The sequence below is a fragment of the Bufo bufo genome, chromosome 6 (genome assembly GCF_905171765.1).
Source record: "Bufo bufo chromosome 6, aBufBuf1.1, whole genome shotgun sequence".
NCBI lineage: Eukaryota > Metazoa > Chordata > Amphibia > Anura > Bufonidae > Bufo > Bufo bufo.
This window is the reverse complement of record NC_053394.1, coordinates 308,293,318-308,311,693: the sequence shown is the minus strand read 5'-3', so window position 1 is coordinate 308,311,693 and position 18,376 is coordinate 308,293,318. Positions and strand designations below refer to the sequence as shown.

General features: G+C 41.5%; 1 protein-coding gene across 4 annotated transcripts in view; it reads left to right on the top strand.

The window, feature by feature from the left end:
• LOC121004296 (epidermal growth factor receptor substrate 15-like) overlaps window positions 1-17,984 on the top strand; it is a 137,897-nt gene extending 119,913 nt beyond the window's left edge. For all 4 annotated transcript variants that reach the window (XM_040436461.1, XM_040436462.1, XM_040436464.1 and 1 more), the window contains one exon: window positions 17,081-17,984. In XM_040436461.1, coding sequence (XP_040292395.1) covers window positions 17,081-17,227 — 147 coding nt within the window. In that variant the 3' untranslated portion in view covers window positions 17,228-17,984. The remainder of the gene's footprint in view (window positions 1-17,080) is intronic.
• Window positions 17,985-18,376: the final 392 nt, after the last annotated feature.

Below are 18,376 nucleotides of genomic sequence, written 5' to 3'. Positions count from 1 at the left end.
GCCCTGAGCCGTACACAGCGCGGGACACAGGCCGGAAAAGGCCTGCATCGCATCGCTGCCAAGGAGGTAAGTATAAGTGTTTTTTTCTTTTTTTTTCTTCTTTTTTTTCTTTCTGTACAATACTGGGGGGGGGGGGTGCCTATGGCTACTGGCAAATGATAGGGGGGGGCTATGGCTAGTGGCACATGATAGGGGGGCCCCATGGCTAGTGGCACATGATAGGGGGGCCCTATGACTAGGTGCACATGATAGGGGGTCCCTATGGCTAGTGGCACATGATAGGGGGTCCCTATGGCTAGTGGCACATGATAGGGGGGGCCCTATGGCTAGTGGCACATGATAGGGGGGGGCTGCCTATGGCTAGTGGCACATGATAGGGGGGGCCCTATGGCTAGTGGCACATGATAGGGGGGCCCTATGGCTACTGGCACATGATAGGGGGGCAGCCTATGGCTACTGGCACATGCTAATGGGGGGCTCAGGCTACTGGCACATGATAGGGGGGCCCTATGGCTACTGGCACATGATAGGGGGGGCGCCTATGGCTACCGGCACATGTTGATGGGGGCTCAGGCTACTGGCACATGATAGGGGGGGCGCCTATGGCTACCGGCACATGTTGATGGGGGCTGAGGCTACTGGCACATGATAGGGGGGGGCGCCTATGGCTACCGGCACATGTTGATGGGGGCTCAGGCTACTGGCACATGATTGGGGGACATCTATGGGGGCACTTCTTACTGGCACATTATTGGTGGCACTATAGGGGCATCTACTGAGGCCACAAAGAACGGTTATTTTATATGGGGGCTCTCTATAGGGGCATTTTATACTGGGACACATTGTGGTGGGTACTATGGGGAAGGGGGGAGAGGACTACTATGGGGTCATCTACGGGGGCACTGAGAAGGGGTATTTTATGAGGGACACTGAGGGCATCTACTGGCGCACTATATATCGGGCATTTTATACTGGTACATTATGGGGGGCACTAGGGGGGAGAGGAGTACTATGGGGGCATTTACTGGGGTCACTATATAGGGGTATTTTATACTGGCACATTATGGGAGCACTATGGGGACATTAGCTCAACTGGGGGCATTACAAGGGGGTATTTTTTGCACATTATAAGGAGAATTATTTCTACTGGGGGGGCATTATGGTGGGCTTTATTACTCCCCCATGGTATGACCCCCTAGTAGCAGCACCAGCCTCTCCCTGCTCTTCTATCCCTCTGCCCCTTCTCCAAATCCTTATTATGAAATCTTTCTCATTAGGATAAAACACAACATCAGCTCCGCCGAGCCCCCGGCCAAAGTGTTGAAGTGGCGTCCGAGATCCCCAAAGGCCAAGTCAAGTAACTGTAAGTTTTCATGTGAAATATGTTTGTTATACACATATAGCCTACACTGTGCCCCAAAATATACAGTTTCTTCTGTAAAAGTCATCAAGTGTCATGGGGGGGCCCCTTATTGTTTTTTGCCCCAGGACCCCATTTCACCTAGAACCGGCCCTGATGGTGGGAGACTTGGAGGACTTGCCGCTGGCTCCTGAATTGGCAGACCTCAATGTCTCCAGGGATAATTTTGGTACCGCCCAACGTCAGGACCCAACCCTATCCCACGCCTGGGAAAATGTGTTAATAGTAGATGGTGAACCACAACAACCTGGGGCAGAGTCAGTGTTTCCCTGTTTTGTGGTTCATCAGGATATGTTGTATCGGGTAAACCAACTACGGAGTGAGCCTGTTGAACAGTTGGTGATCCCCAAGGTTTATCGCAAGCTTGTGTTAGATCTAGCCCACCAACACATTTTCGGGGGTCACCTGGGGCTGCAGAAAACTCAGGATCGTATTCTACAGCGGTTTTACTGGCGCCAGCATATTCAAAGAAGTGGAAGAGTTTTGTAAGTCTTGCCCGACCTGCCAGATAACTAGCCCCCAGCCACATTTCCGTAGTCCCCTACTATCTCTCCCGATTATCGAAGTACCGTTTGACCAAATAGCTATGGACCTCATAGGCCCAGTACCGAAGTCCGCCAGAGGGCATCAACACATCTTAGTCATTCTAGACTACGCCACTCTGTACCCAGAGGCGGTGCCACTGCGACATACCTCGGCCAATCTTATAGCTAAGGAGTTAATGGAGATGTTTTCCCGAGTAGGACTACCTGAAGAGGTTCTGGCTGACCAAAGGACCCCTTTTATGTCCAAGGTGATGAGGGAACTCTGTAAGTTGCTGCACATAAAACAGCTATGGACGTCCGTTTACCATCCGCTTCTGCCCTATCTCATGTTCGCAGTGCAAGAGGTACCCCAGGCCTCTACTTGGTTCTCGCCCTTCGAACTGCTATATGGCAGACACCCTTGCGGTCTCTTGGATGTGGCCAAAGAGGCGTGGGAACAACAACCCACTCCACATAAAAGTGTCATTGAGTACGTTATCCAGATGCAAGATCGAATAGAGACAGTGTTGCCTCTTGTTAGGGAGCATATAGAGGCAGTCGGGTATATAATCAGCTAGCCCAGAGTCGGGTATATAATCTGCAGGCTGGGGTCCGGATCTTTAACCCGGGTGATCGGGTTTTGGTTCTGGTGCCGAGCGTGGACAGTAAGTTCCTGGCTAGGTGGCAGGGGCCCTACGAGGTACTCGAGAAAATTGGAGATGTAAACTACAAGGTACACCAGCCAGGGCTGTGCAGGTTTACCATGTGAATTTACTCAAACCGTGGAAAGCTAGGGAAACCTGTACAGAAGACAGCCCGTGGCCAGGTTTTCTAGGAGAAGAGGTACCGGCCCCTCTGTCTGATGCAAGAGAGGCGGCTGCCACAGTAAAAATTGCTGACAGCCTCTCCTCTAAACAGACTCAGGAAGCCAGGGAGTTCGTTAGTCGAAACACGTATGTGTTCTCAGACCTCCCTGGACACACTTCCATAATCCAGCATGACATTGTCACTGAGCCTCAGGAAAAAGTCAGATTAAAACCATACCGAGTAGCCGAGGCTCGGCGACAGGCCATATCGGAGGAGGTGCAGCTAGACGTCATTGAGGAGTCAAAAAGTGAGTGGGCCAGTCCTATAGTATTGATACGCAAGCCGGACGGGACGTTGCGATTTTGTAACGACTTTCGTAAACTTAACGAGGTTTCCAAATTCGATGCGTATCCCATACCCTGTGTGGATGAGCTCATCGAGAGGTTAGGACAAGCCCGGTATTTTTCTGTTTTGGACCTCACGAAAGGGTACTGTCATGTGCCCTTAACGGAGGCTGCCAAAGAGAAAACTGCCTTCATCACGCCTGAGGGGCTGTGTCAATGTAAGGTCTTACCCTTTGGTCTGCATGGCGCCCCCGCCACTTTTCAGCGACTAACGGACATTGTGGATGAGCCAGGCCAAAGACAGGAATGCCCGGGTCACCAGATGGTTTTTGTCTTTGCAGAACTTTAAGTTCTCCGTAGAACACAGAGCAGGCCGGTTGCAGGGAAACGCAGATGCCCTGTCCCGGGTGCATTGTCTGGCGTGTGTCCACCCCCTCGGGGATGAACAAAGGGAGGGGTTGTTTCTGGCAAGGCAGGTATTTTCCTCCCAGCATGTGTGGCTGCTCTGGTTTCCAGCCTGGTGAGGTCAAATACCGGACTGGAGTTTAAGTGCCGGTCCGGGTTTTGGCAGCACCTGGCTGTCCTTAAATAGGCAGCTGGGCTCAGCAGAGATGTCTGTTTTTGGGTTCTGAGGCTTTGTGCAATGCTGGAGAGCTGAGAGCCGCTCTCTGGGGAAACGGGCCCCCTAAAGCCTGCTATGGACTACTAGAGGCAGAACTGCCAGCAAGGTGACGTGTTATATGAACTTTCCATTGTGTGTGAATTAACACCAAGACTGCAAAGTTACGTGCTGTTTTGTGCAATTGCCTCAAGTGTGAGTTAGGGTACTTTCACACTAGCGTTTTTCTTTTCCGGCATAGAGTTCTGTCCTAGGGTCTCTATACCGGAAAAGAACTGATCAGTTTTATCTAATGCATTCTCAATGGAGAGCAATCCGTTCAGGATGCATCAGGATGTCTTCAGTTCAGTCGTTTTGACTTTTCAGGATGGAGATAATACCGCATCATGCTACGGTTTTATCTCCGGCCAAAAATTCGGAACACTTGCCGGGATGCCGGATCCTGCATTTTTTTCAATAGAAATGTACCGCAATGCCGAATCCGTCCATGCACAGACCGAAAAAAAAATGTGAAAAAAATAAATGCCGGATCCGTTTTTCCGGATGACACCAGAAAGACGGATCCGGCATTTCAATGCATTTGTAAGACGGATCAGGATCCTGATCCGTCTTACAAATGCCATCAGTTGGCATACGTTTTGACGGAACTGTTTGCCGGATCACTCTGCCGCAAGTGTGAAAGTAACCTTAGTGTGCTATATAAAATAAAGTATTACTTACCTATTCTTGCTTTAGCATTGTGGAGCTGCTGCCATCCAGGTGCAGCACTTCCAGGAAATGCAGGTAACAATATGCTGATCAGAATTTATCACTGGTTACCACAACCTATTTGTTAAGGGGGTTGGCTCTCTGGCTACTGTTGACCAATGTGTAGGTAACAGGACTATATGGCACTTACTAATATAGCCTTTGTGGATATTCTGTACCATTTTCTATATTTCATACGTTTTGCTGGATCCGGCAGGCAGTTCCTTTCCCGGAACTGCCTGCCGGATTCCTCTGCCTCAAATGTGAAAGTAAATAGCTAGAAAGGCTGAGCACTCACCACCTGGACCGCACAGAGAAACGTACAAATGTGGGCAGTGGTAACAATTGAATAATTTATTATTACACAAAATGCAGATATGACAACTTAAAATATATTATCATTAAAAAACAATAATAGTAAAATCTAACCAATATATATCATTAACTCCAATACATTAAATCTAAAATAGTGGCTGAGGTGATAAAATCATCATTCAAATATATATAACACAATGTAACGTCAATATTAGATAGGAATGATGTTCTTATCTTCTATGGCATGTAATATTACCCATTCGATTATATAGTATGGATAAATTAGTAATGAAAAGTTCGATAAACTTTCGCAGATTAAAGTGCCCAGTGAATATTCGGAATGACTATCTAAACAAAGTCACATGTATTGGTCTCAGTTCGATATTATTGACCCCATGACGAAAGTACGCCAAAACGCGCGTTGGGGTAGCGCCACCCTGGGTTCTTCTTGCACACGGTTCTTGTTTTGGTGAGCCCCTGTCTCCTGCTGCCCTCCTCTGTTCATTCATTTTTTGTATTTCATTGGTCTGCAGTATATTTCCACCTTTTACCTTCCGTCTGCATACCAATTACCACTCATAGAGGTGATATGCGTTGACGGGTGTCTCACCTGGTACCTCATTGTTCCAGTATTTTGTACATGGGTTAGACTATTTATTCAGCATTGATTCCCATGTTTTATATATACATTGTACCATGCTTTTTTGATCCGTGTGCTTTTTCTCCCAGGGTGGCGTTTGCCATTTCATCATGTTTATGGCATCACATTCATTCATTGCTTCTATTTATATCATTTTTTAACCATGTTTCAATAAAATGTACTTTTTTGGTATCATGAGCCTTTTCTTTTGTTTCTGCTGTTCAACTCGGGAGCTTTTACCGAGTCATACTTTTGGTGTGTCCCTCTTTTTGGATTTGTATTGGGTGGACACTGTCCTCCCGCCCTTCCCTGGGACACCCTGGGTCAATTTTTTGTTTTCATCGATATTATAGAAAGTTCGGCATATATTCGCTGACTGAGATGCTGTGATTACACCTCCTAATATGGTATAGTTCAATTGCCGTACGACTTGCGCACACAGTGGCATCCCACGTGGCTGGCAACGTCGAATATTGCGGTACCTGGTTGCAGATTGTCAGCTGGAACGGCTCGAGTGATTCTGCGGTCCCTTATATTCACGATCTCCAGTTACCTTCCGAACTGTCTCCAACCGTGGAGAGTATTCAGGTGGAATCTCACAACTATCAGGACCGAATATTTGAATCGAGACGTTCCTTCTATGCCAGGTAAAAATCGAACTTCTATAGTCGAGGGCTCCACAAAGATGAGGGTCCAATTCCAAAATGTATGGATAGATATTTGTCCATCAGCTGATGTGCGGGTCTTAGAACAACCAGACGCGTTTCGGGGCCTTTTCCTGGCCCCTTCCTCAGTGGTGACCCGCAAAAGAAATCTATCCCTTTTTATACCCAGCGTTCATTGAAATTCAGTGGAACATAAATTACAGAGTGGATTCAAGTAGAATGTAAAATCGAGCATGGAATATTCGAAATTTAGGACACGTGGAAGAAAACATTCAGAATATATAATTATATAGTAATCTGCACCAATGCTCTTATGATTATTTTCATTTCGACATATGCTGTTGAATTTTATCATTAATCTGCAAAAATTGTCGTATGCGATATTGATGCGATTTTTCTCCCATAGGTGAGTTTTTTTCTAAAACTGTGTTTTGTTGTGCCCCACTGCCATAGATAGAAAGTATATAAGTTACATGTTATAGATTTCAAAATACTGTACTACATCTTATTTCAGTAGGTACACATCATATTTCAAAAACAACAACTGTAAAACCCTGTTTAACTTCTATAGCCACCTTATATATTTGTATAATATAATCCTAAGTAATATAAATGTAAAATATAACTTATATGCAACAATTAAAATAAATGTATGATTTGTTATGAAGCATTAAAGACATACATTATAAAACATAAAATATTCAATATTAAAATCTAGTGTAGAGTGAATGATAAAATTTGTGTCCAATTCTGACTTCATTAACGAGGAGGAAAATGAGTGGGGGCCCTCCACCCAAGGGGACCAGAGTGGGTAAAACAAACCACCTCTGGGCCATCGTCGGGTGGGGGGCTCCCACCCCAACATCCAACTCAAAGGAAACCGAAAAGCTTGAATTCGGCATTCAAGCCCATAGGTATTATTGAATTAAAATCAAAAATAAATCTTGATTAGACACGGGACATTTGTTTAATAAAATCGCCGCCTCTCCAATGAGATTTCACCCTTTCAATGGCAGCAAAGAAAAGACAATTTGGATCCTGATTGTGATACAATTTAAAATGTCTCGAAACTGTATGTTTGTCTGATCCACTAAAATGCTCAGAGATTCTTTCTTTTAGAGTTCTTTTAGTGCGTCCTATGTACTGCTTATCGCACGGACATTGAAGAATATAAATAACATTTTTACTATTGCATGTCAAAAAATTATTTATCTCATGTGTAAAGCCATTAGAAGTGGATGAGACTTTCATTGTTTTTTTAGGGAAATGTGTCTTTTTACAATTAGAGCAAGTGTTGCACCTAAAAAAAAACTTTCAAATCAAGCCATTTATGTATAGAGGGATCCGATTTTTTGGACTTAACAGTGGGAGCAATTTTTAGGCCTAAATTAGAAGCTCTAGTGTAAACTATAGTTGGCTTGCTTGGCAATAATGATCCTATTGTCTTGTCTTTTTGGATAAAATGCCAGTATTTGTTAATAATTCCCTCAATCTTTTTATGGTGTGTATTGAAAGGGAGAATAATATGTGTCTGTTCCAATTGTGACGTGTTTTTACATTTTATGGAATTTTCTGTATTTTTTGGAATTTTATTGAAGAAAGTCTGTCTATCCAACTGTTTTATCCTATTTAGGGAATCTTCAACGCATTTTATAGGATATTTTTTCTCCATGAACTGTGATTTTAGAGCCTCTGCTTCTTGTTCAAAGGTGTCATTATCAGTGCAATTCCTCTTTAACCGTCTAAATTGGCTCCCCGGAATATTGAGGAGCCACCTGGGTAGATGACAACTGGAGTGGAGGATAAAACTATTTCTAGCTGTGGGTTTTTGATATGTTAAGCATATTAATCTATCTTGTTCAGCCCTTATGTTTAAATCTAATAATTCCAGATTTGTTTTGCTGACCTGGGAGGAAAAGCATAAATGCTTCTTCACTCCCTTTCCAAATAAAAATCACGTCATCAATATAACGATACCAGAGCACCAGGTCCGACCCCAGTATATGATTAATGGACAATTCTTACCATTGTGACATGAATAAATTAGCATAACTGGGGGCGAACCTGGTGCCCATGGCGGTCCCAGTAGTCTGAAGGTAGTAATCTGTATCAAAATAAAAATAATTGTTTTAAAATCAACTCTACACCTTCCGCTATAAAATTTATTTGTTCCTCATGGAATAGTTTACTGTTTATAAGTTGACTATTCATAGCTGCTATTCCTTGTGTATGATTAATTGATGTGTACAATGTTTGTACATCTAAAGTACCTAAAATCCATTGTGAATCAAACCTTAGGCTCTCAATAATTTGTACTATTTGAGTGGTATCTTTGATGTATGATCTAATTTTTCTAACGGCAGGTTGGAGTAGATTATCTATGTATTGGGAAAGGTTTGCCGTTAGTGAACCTATACCTGAAATGATAGGACGGCCTGGTGGTTTAATTGGATTCTTGTGGACTTTAGGTAAACAGTAAAAGACAGGGAGTTTACATTGTGTATCTATGATGAATTTTGCTTCACGATCTGATAAAATCTCGCGCTGTATGCCTTTTATACAATAATCTTTTAAAATTGACTTAAAATTTTCTGTCGGATCTGCACTTAGTTTAGTGTAGGTATCTGTATCAGCTAGTTGTCTCTTGCATTCCGCGTTATAATCTTGACTATTCATGATTACAACCGCCCCACCCTTATCTGCTGGGCGTATTGTGATGTTTTCCATGGATTGTAGATTTTTAATTGCTTGAATTTCTAAATTAGAAAGATTATTTTTTGTATATTTAGTAATCTTATGTCTTGTTCGACACTCTTACGAAATGTATTCATTTCAGGGCTAATTTCTTGTCTAGGGAATTTTAATGATTTTGGTCTTAGTTCAGTATGTCTATACTTTGAATCCTCCTCCATATTCATAGTAATTGGATTCTTTAGAAAATATTTTTTAAGACAAAGTTTACGAATATATTTTTCAATTCCTATATACGTATCGAATTTGTTTACTTTAACAGTAGGGGCAAATTTTAGGCCCTTATTTAAAAGTTTGATTTGGGGCTCAGTTAAATTGACATCGCTTGAATTAATTATCGCATCTTGGGTGGGATGTGAATCTATTTCCTTTTGTGATTGTGATTTCTTTCGTTGGCTCCTCCGTGTTTTTCTCTTCCTGTTTGATGTGTATATTTTTTGTGATTTTTCTGTGTTGTCTCCAGTGGCCAATTGTGTTCCTGATATTGGTTGTATCTTTGAGGCGATATATCGCAGGGGACTCTGTATCCCCAATCTTGATTCTCTTGTCTATTCCTCAAATTGTATGGATGTGAGGTCGGTGGGGGTGAGTAACGTGATCTGTTTGGGGAGTGCCTGGTGTTGTAGTGCTGTCTCGTTCGTGCTCTGTGATGTGGTGGTGTGCGATCTATAAAATGATCACCCATTAAGACTTCATATTTGTTATAAGTGGGAATGTTGGGTTTTACTTGTGCTGTATCATGTGTAAAGTGATTTGGACTAGTGTTAGTTGGCTTTTTAGTGTCTTTTACATTCCTATGAACATCTTGTGATTGTGCACATTCTACAAATTGGATTTGTGAAGTATGTGACTTTTTTCTTTCATAATTATTACATTTGTTAAACTTTTTTTCTATGATGTCTTGCTCTAATCTATCAATACTTTTACAGAGTCTTTCTTGCCAAGTATTAAATTCCTAGTTTTTTGGAAATTTGTCTAGAATTTCTTTTACTTTAAATATTTTATCTGTAGCTTCCTCCAAAATTTTAACTCTTCTTTTGATGATCAGTTGGATTAATGCCACTGATTGATCAAAAAAGAATTTATCCCATTCCTTATTAAAATCAATATTGAGGAGATCTTGTGCTGGGATTTTAGATAGGAAGAGACCTTTAGGGATATGTCCATTTTCTATATATTGTGTGAGTGATCTAATCTCCCATCTCTGTTTAAGTTGTTTATGTAGGAGGACTTCAATATCCCTGAATGTCTCAGTTATAGTCTGATCAGTACTTAGTGTTTCTTCTCTAGTGTCAAAATTGAACATCTCAACTTTTTGACGTTTGGTCTCCATATGGTTCCAGATGTCCATAGCTGTGTGAAAGTACCCTTAAGAACTTGTATTTTGCCTCTGTACTGCGCCCGCTTACCCTAGCTACCAGAGCGAAACCCCACAGTGCACACTTACATAGCCACCTGATAATACAGAATATTTTAGAATCCAGATACTACCTACTCGTGCATGCAGGTTCAAAATGACTAAAACTGGCTCTCTTTCTTTTTTATATACATGTCTTCTTGTATGATAATCTGAGCATTGATTATGCAGTATTGGGAAATTGGTATCATTCTGGTTAGAATCTCATCAGTCTCGTATGGCATGACTAGTAATCAGCATGGACTCGTGTTTATTCTTTACTAGAATTATCGTATTGAAATAGATGAACTCCACAGTCATTTGCTAGCCAGAGACTTAAACACTTCCATGCATTTAATCCCAGTTTTTACCTTTACCCGTATTGCGTACCGCATCCTCAGCATGGAGTTCACACTGCCAGTGCCTGTGCATTGCTGACCGCTATTTGCAGTCTGCAGCACAGGCACGGCGACGACCATACGGTCATGTTAATGAGCCCTTATTCTGCCCTTTATGTCATAGGATATTTGACAGAGAACAGAGAACCTTGGCAAATTCAGATGTAGCCAAACAATTTCCAGAATATGGTAAATACATGTATGCTTCATCCAAAATATTACATTAGACAGGTTTGGTTCCAGACATTGAGTATGCAACATTTCAATCTTGCATTGACCTTTATCAAGCTGCAAGTACTACCTTCAAGTACTACATTAAGTACAGTGAAGAGATATTGCAGGAGACTGAAGAGATTGAAGAGATACTGCAAGAGATTGGCTTGGAGTTTTCAACTGGCTCATCTGTGTTTTTTTTGCTGACCATTGCTTGAGAAGAGCTGCAAGTACTACCTTCAAGTACTACATTAAGTACAGTGAAGAGATATTGCAGGAGACTGAAGAGATTGAAGAGATACTGCAAGAGATTGGCTTGGAGTTTGCAACTGGCTAGTCTGTGTTTTTTTTTTGCTGACCATTGCTTGAGAAGAGGTAAGGAATTTGGTCAGGTGTTTGCTATTGTGCGTTTGCTAATGAGCCTAGCTCACTAAGGTGTTACATTTGTTGCTGGGGGAGGAGCTTGTGAAGCAGTGTGTGTATATATAGAGACAGACTCATTAGCTGGCCTAATTCATTAGCTGCAAGTACTACATTAAGTACAGTGAAGAGATATTGCAGGAGATAGTCAGGAGGTAGGCTGGAAGGTGGAAACAATACAAAAAAAAAAAAGAGGTAAGATTTGTTTGATTTAAATTTACAATTTTTTATTTATTTTTCTCCGCTTTAAAATGGCAGACTTGGTTCAGTGCAGGAATTGTTGTGCATTTATTTCATGTTCCACTCTTTGGAGATTCGGATGCTGTCAGATCTGCAGCAGGAAATTGCATTTTTGAAATCTGAGATATTTAAATTATCTGTTAAACAAACTCCAGCTAGGACTGCTGCAATGCCACTACCACAGAGGACCCCCAGAAATGGCAGATGGGTTACTGTAGGTTCTGGAAGACTTAGAGTGGTGGATAGAAGACATGTCCCACAGTCGGTGGTTCTCCATAATTCATTTGCAGCACTCTCAGAATGTAAGGACAACATGGATATGGACTCAAGCACAGAGGGTGAGAAACCATGGAATCCTATGTCTAATGTATGCAAGACTGCAGCCAAGGACAAAAAAGATAAAGTGAAGTCTCAAAGGAAGCAGCTGTTGCTGGGTGATTCAATCATAAGAAGTGTGGAGCTTAAAGAAAATGGTTTTGTGAGATGTCTCCCTGGGGCTACTGCTAGAAGAGATAGAAGACGTATTATTAATATTGTTAAGCAAGCAAAGCAGGAAGGGGACGTGGATGTTCTTGTCCATCTAGGGACAAATGACCTGGCTTGCAATGAAGTGTCAGAGGTGAAAAAATCTTTTATCACACTTGGTAATGACGTACAGGATTTTGCATCCACCATTTCATTTTCTGAAGTTCTGCCTGTGCATAATGTTCAGAATGATAGGCAGAGGCGCATAAAGGAGTTCAACATATGGCTTGGTAAATGGTGTCAAGAGCAAGGATTTGGCTTTGTTTCTCATGATAGCTCTACTTGGAATAGAAAGGAACTGTACAAAAAAGATGGTTTGCATCTTTCTCTCAAAGGAACAAATGTACTTAGTGAACAACTCCAAGAATTTGCAGAAGAGTATTTAAACTAGGAAGGGGGGGCAAAGAGTGAAAATAAAAGAGTCCAATTGCCCCCCGAAACAATGCCAGAACAGGTCAGAAGCACAGAGGTTAAGAAATGATAAGCTCAGAGTCCTGTCTACAAATGCTCGCAGTTTAGGTAAAAAAATCAATGAACTTGGGTCAATAATGGCATCTGAGAATGTAGATTTAGTGGCTGTTACGGAGACATGGTTTAATGAAAGAAATGACTGGGACATAACCATACCAGGGTACTCTTTATACAGAAGAGACAGAGAAGGCAAGAAAGGAGGAGGAGTGGCCCTGTATGTGAAAGATAGCATTAAATCTAACCTAATACAAGTTGGTGAGGCCAACATAGAGTCAGTTTGGGTTACGTTGCAGTTTGCTAACCATGCAGTAACCCGTGTAGGTGTGATATATAGACCACCTGGTCAAGTTAAAGAACTAGATGATCTACTAGTTGAAGAAATAGCTAAAATGACAATGAAAGGAGAAGTTATCATTATGGGAGATTTCAATCTTCCAGATATAAACTGGAAAACCAAAATAGCAAGTTCTACCAGGAGTACAGATATTCTAAATTCCCTACTGGGGTTATCTCTACAACAAGTGGTTGAGGAGCCAACCCGGAGGGAGGCCATTTTGGATTTGGTATTCACAAATGGGGATTCGGTATATGATGTCATTGTAGGCGAAACCTTGGGATCTAGTGATCACCAGTCAGTGTGGTTTAATATAAGAACTGTGAAAGAGTCCCACCACACAAAAACAAAAGTTTTAGATTTTAGAAAAACAGACTTTTCAAAAATGAAATTAGTCATAAATGAGTCCTTATCAGACTGGAACGGATTACATGGAGTCCAGGAGAAATGGGACTACTTAAAAGGTGCATTATTGAAGGCAACAGAAAATTGCATTAGACTTGTCAGTAAAAGCAAAAAAAGGAAGAGACCACTGTGGTACTCAGCAGAAGTGGCCCAAATCATTAAAAATAAAAAGCTAGCATTTTGTAATTATAAAAAAAAAACAGAGCAATGAAGATAAGGAAATCTACAAGATTAGGCAGAAAGAGGCCAAGCAAGTTATAAGAACTTCTAAAGCGCAGGCAGAAGAAAAACTAGCTCAGTCTATGAAAAAAGGGGATAAGACATTCTTCAGATATATAAATGAAAAAAGGAAATTAAAACAAGGAATAACTAAATTAAAAACAAAGGACGGAAGGTATGTAGAAGAGAATAAAGGGCTAGCCGACTGCCTTAATGAATACTTCTGTTCAGTTTTTACAAAAGAAAAAGAAGGAGAAGGACCTCCACTAGAAAGGATGACTAATAAATTGTTTGATGCATGTGTCTTTACAGAGGAAGATGTTCTAAGTATGCTGTCTAAAGTGAAGACAAATAAGTCACAGGGGCCTGATGAGATACACCCAAAATTATTAAAAGAGCTTAGTGGTGAGCTGGCAAAACCGTTAACAGATTTATTTAACCAATCATTAGTAACAGGAGTCATCCCGGAAGATTGGAAATTGGCAAATGTCATGCCCATTCACAAGAAAGGTAGTAGGGAGGAATCGAGCAACTATAGACCAGTGAGTCTGACATCAATAGTAGGCAAATTAATGGAAACCCTATTAAAGGATAGGATTGTGGAACATCTAAAATCCCATGGATTGCAAGATGAAAAACAACATGGGTTTACTTCAGGGAGATCATGTCAAACAAATCTTATAGATTTTTTTTGACTGGGTGACTAAAATAATAGACGGTGGAGGTGCAGTAGACATCGCATATCTAGATTTTAGTAAGGCTTTTGACACTGTCACACATAGAAGACTTATCAATAAACTGCAGTCATTGAGCATGGACTCCCATATTGTTGAGTGGATTAGGCAGTGGCTGAGTGACAGACAGCAGAGGGTTGTAGTCAATGGAGAACATTCAAAACAAGGTCATGTTACCAGTGGGGTTCCACAGGGATCTGTACTGGGACCAATTTTGTTTAATATCTTCATAAGTGATATTGCAAAAGGCCTCGATGGTAAGGTTTGTCTTTTTGCTGATGACACAAAGATATGTAACAGGGTTGATGTTCCTGGAGGGAAACGCCAAATGGAAAAGGATTTAGGAAAACTAGAAGAATGGTCAGAACTCTGGCAACTGAAATTTAATGTGGATAAGTGCAAGATAATGCACCTGGGGCGTAAAAACCCAAGGGCAGAATATAGAATATTTGACACAGTCCTGACCTCAGTATCTGAGGAAAGGGATTTAGGAGTAATTATTTCAGAAGACTTAAAGGTGGGAAGACAATGTAATAGGGCAGCACGAAATGCCAGCAGAATGCTTGGATGTATGGGGAGAGGTATAAGCAGTAGAAAGAGTGAAGTGCTTATGCCGCTGTACAGAACACTGGTGAGACCTCACTTGGAGTATTGTGCGCAGTACTGGAGGCCATATCTCCAGAAGGATATAGATACTCTAGAGAGAGTTCAGAGAAGAGCTACTAAACTAGTACATGGATTGCAGGATAAAACTTACCAGGAAAAGTTAAAGGACCTTAATATGTATAGCTTGGAAGAAAGAAGAGACAGAGGGGATATGATAGAAACTTTTAAATACATAAAGGGAATCAACTCGGTAAAGGAGGAGAGCATATTTAAAAGAAGAAAAACTACCACAAGAGGACACAGTTTTAAATTAGAGGGGCAAAGGTTTAAAAGTAATATAAGGAAGTATTACTTTACTGAGAGAGTAGTGGATGCATGGAATAGCCTTCCTGCAGAAGTGGTAGCTGCAAATACAGTGAAGAAGTTTAAGCATGCATGGGATAGGCATAAGGCTATCCTTCATATAAGATAGGGCCAGGGACTATTAATAGGATTCAGATATATTGGGCAGACTAGATGGGCCAAATGGTTCTTATCTGCCGACACATTCTATAAGTTTTATCTGGTAATAATGGAGGAACTGGATGAAGCAGGAATCCACCGCTGCCTGGGTGAGGATAGTCTTGAAATTTGCATCTGAATTTAGCATGCACGGTTCTCTGACACATACTATTTGGACTGAAGAATCCTACCATAGAGAACTTATACTGCAACTAATCATAGAGTAGTACCACTGCATGTATATATCCACATGATATACATGTCTGATAGCAGGGGAGCACCTACCATGGAAGCCAGCCAAGTGACATGTATAGAGTTTTGGGGGCAAGTTGGGAGGCTAGTGCTGAACTCCTTCTTCTGTTCCTAATATAGATTAAGGTCATTTTTTGCAGCTGCCACTTGGGGGAGCTCAGTGCATAGAGATTCTACAGCTTCTATTGACTGCAATGCTATCTATGTAAATTCCCTTGTACTGAGCTCCCCCTACTGGTGGGTGCAGGCAGCCAGTTTTGTAATATGTGAGGAGGAAAAGAGGCTTTAAAATATGAGGAAAATGTATAAATTTATTTGTTTTCTGGTGTAAATACATGGAGGAATATGTTAGGAAGCACATATTCCACTTTTTCAGACATAGAAGTCATGAAAAGAGCACAATTTATTTAAACTTTACTTTTTTTCAGAAATTTTTCTGGGGGGCATACTAAATTTTGCTTTGGGGCCCATTGAGATCTGTATATTCCCCCTTTATGATAGATGTGGGTTCCACCTCTGGGACCCACAGCTATCTCTAGAAAGCATGTCACCCGACTCCATCCCACCTTATCCCATCCAGTGGCCACCGCATTCAGGCTGCAAAGGTGGCCAAGTATATGGACCTTGCCAAGCTCACTGTGCTATGCTGTTTTCATAACGCCTATAAAAGTGAATAGGATTTACAGAAATGGTGTAGCACTATGAGCTAAGCTGTTTCCATAAACCTAGGCAGCATTTGTGTGGCGCCCAGCAGGATGGGGTCAGGGTGGGACTCTCATCAATTAGGCATTTATGGCATAACCTGTATATGTACCGTTAATATTTGAAAATAGAATACCCTTTTAAGCACTTCCAACAACTTTCACTGATAACACTGTTGGGGTATACTTTCCAAATTGTGTTTGGAGAGTACGGTGAAAGTGTAAGTTGGGAAATACTTGTAATGTATATCACTGACAGAATTCTCTGATATATCCCACCGCATAGCCATATAGTGGCATACATTACCCATAGTATACTGTTTTTTGTCGAAATGCTTCTGTGTTAAATAGCATAGTCAACTACACTATTCCACCTATGGAAAATTTAAAATACTGTGTATACTGACGAAAAGGACAGTCTTATGGCATCCATCAGCTGAATCGGGCCTTATAGATATGTTCAGTATGAGTCATTAGCTTCCCTTATGAAACAAAGAAACATTTTCCAAGCTTAATGGTAGATTGGGTGGACTGACTGGGTAATGAGAGAGAAAAAAAATTTGCGATCCATTTTGCACACACCATAAATTTAATCAAATCATTCCACTTTTTGACACAATTACAAAATATTGATTTATGCCATAAATAGTCAAAATGATATGCATATAAGACTCAATTCATAAACGCAATTCCAGCTGAACTATTTCCACTTCTCTTGATTGTATAATTACATACCAGCACATTTACCTCTTATCTGCCATAAAATCACAGCCAAAATAACACTATAGTTGGGATATTCATATAACAATTCATGTTTTCTGTTTAATTTACAGTATGGATCATCCACAAGCTCTACAAGCAGACAGCCATCGCGTCCTTTAAAATGTGTTTTATGTTCTGAAACGTTTTTGCCTCTTCAGCGTCAGATATTTGAAGATCATGTGATGTGTCATCTTGAGGGGGGTGAAGCCAGGCCATGATCGTGCTCTCATCTGTAGATTTTGTTGTTATTCGTAAGAGTAGAAGAAATACAGGAATATATTAAATGATATTTTCACGACATGAGATCTACCCATCTGTTTGTCCTCATATGCATGTTCACATTTAAACTGATTTTTTTGCTAGTTAAAACTAGATAGTGACACATCTCCTATTTTCTCATTGTATTTTTTTAATTCAATTTCTGAATGGGGGCGGCCATCTTGCCTGAGCTGTTGTAAATAGGATTTAGAGATATGCTTTACAGCAGCCACCATGGGCCATAGACACAATATCCTAGTGACTCATTGACTTCTATGGGAGAGTGTTCTAGGAATGCTCTGTGATCCATAAAAAAATAAATGCAGTCAGCTCACCACTTTTGCCAGTCCTCAGTGCACAGATCCTTAGGAGAAGTGCAACGCACGACAACAGCCAGGGGTCCCTCAAAGAAAATGTTTTTCGTGACGCCAGTTGCAGTGAAGCAACAAGGGCACAGGGCCCTTTTTAAATGATATAGTAGATGGCACCCAGATGTAGGAATGCCAGAGTGGTGTAGGGTAGCCTATAATGTCCCTTAATGTGTTGTGCACGTGTCACGGTGCTCCTCCCTGGATACGCTGGATCCCCAGTGTTGTCGTCCGAAGCAGAGCAAATAGGGTGAATAATTGAGGGATTTGAAGAGATAAATTGAGTCCAGACCTTGTGATGAAATTCAATAACAGCTTTACTTGAATAAACATTTCTCCAACAGTTTCAGGCTTTGTCTTGGTTCCCAGCAGGCTTTAGCATTAACTCTGGCAGGCAAACAAACTCAACTATGCTACATCAGTTGCTATCTGGCTCTGCTGTGCTGACACGCTGACTGAATAACTTTGCTTTAGGTGTATGCTGCAACTTCTCTCTTTGTAGTCTGACTCTTGCTTAATCCAGGGTACTCTCTTCCTGGCTTCTGAGGCTTCAAGCTCTGGCCTCCACATCCAGCAGAGCTGAAAGTGCTCTAGCTGGCCTAGACAAGGCACGTCCAAAAGGGACGTGCACCTGCTGCACACCTAACCCCTAGGAGGCGGTAAGCTGAACCTTCCCCTAGCAGGGGGAAAGCTAGACTGACTTCTAAATAACTAGTCCCTCCCCTCCTTAGAGGGAGAGTT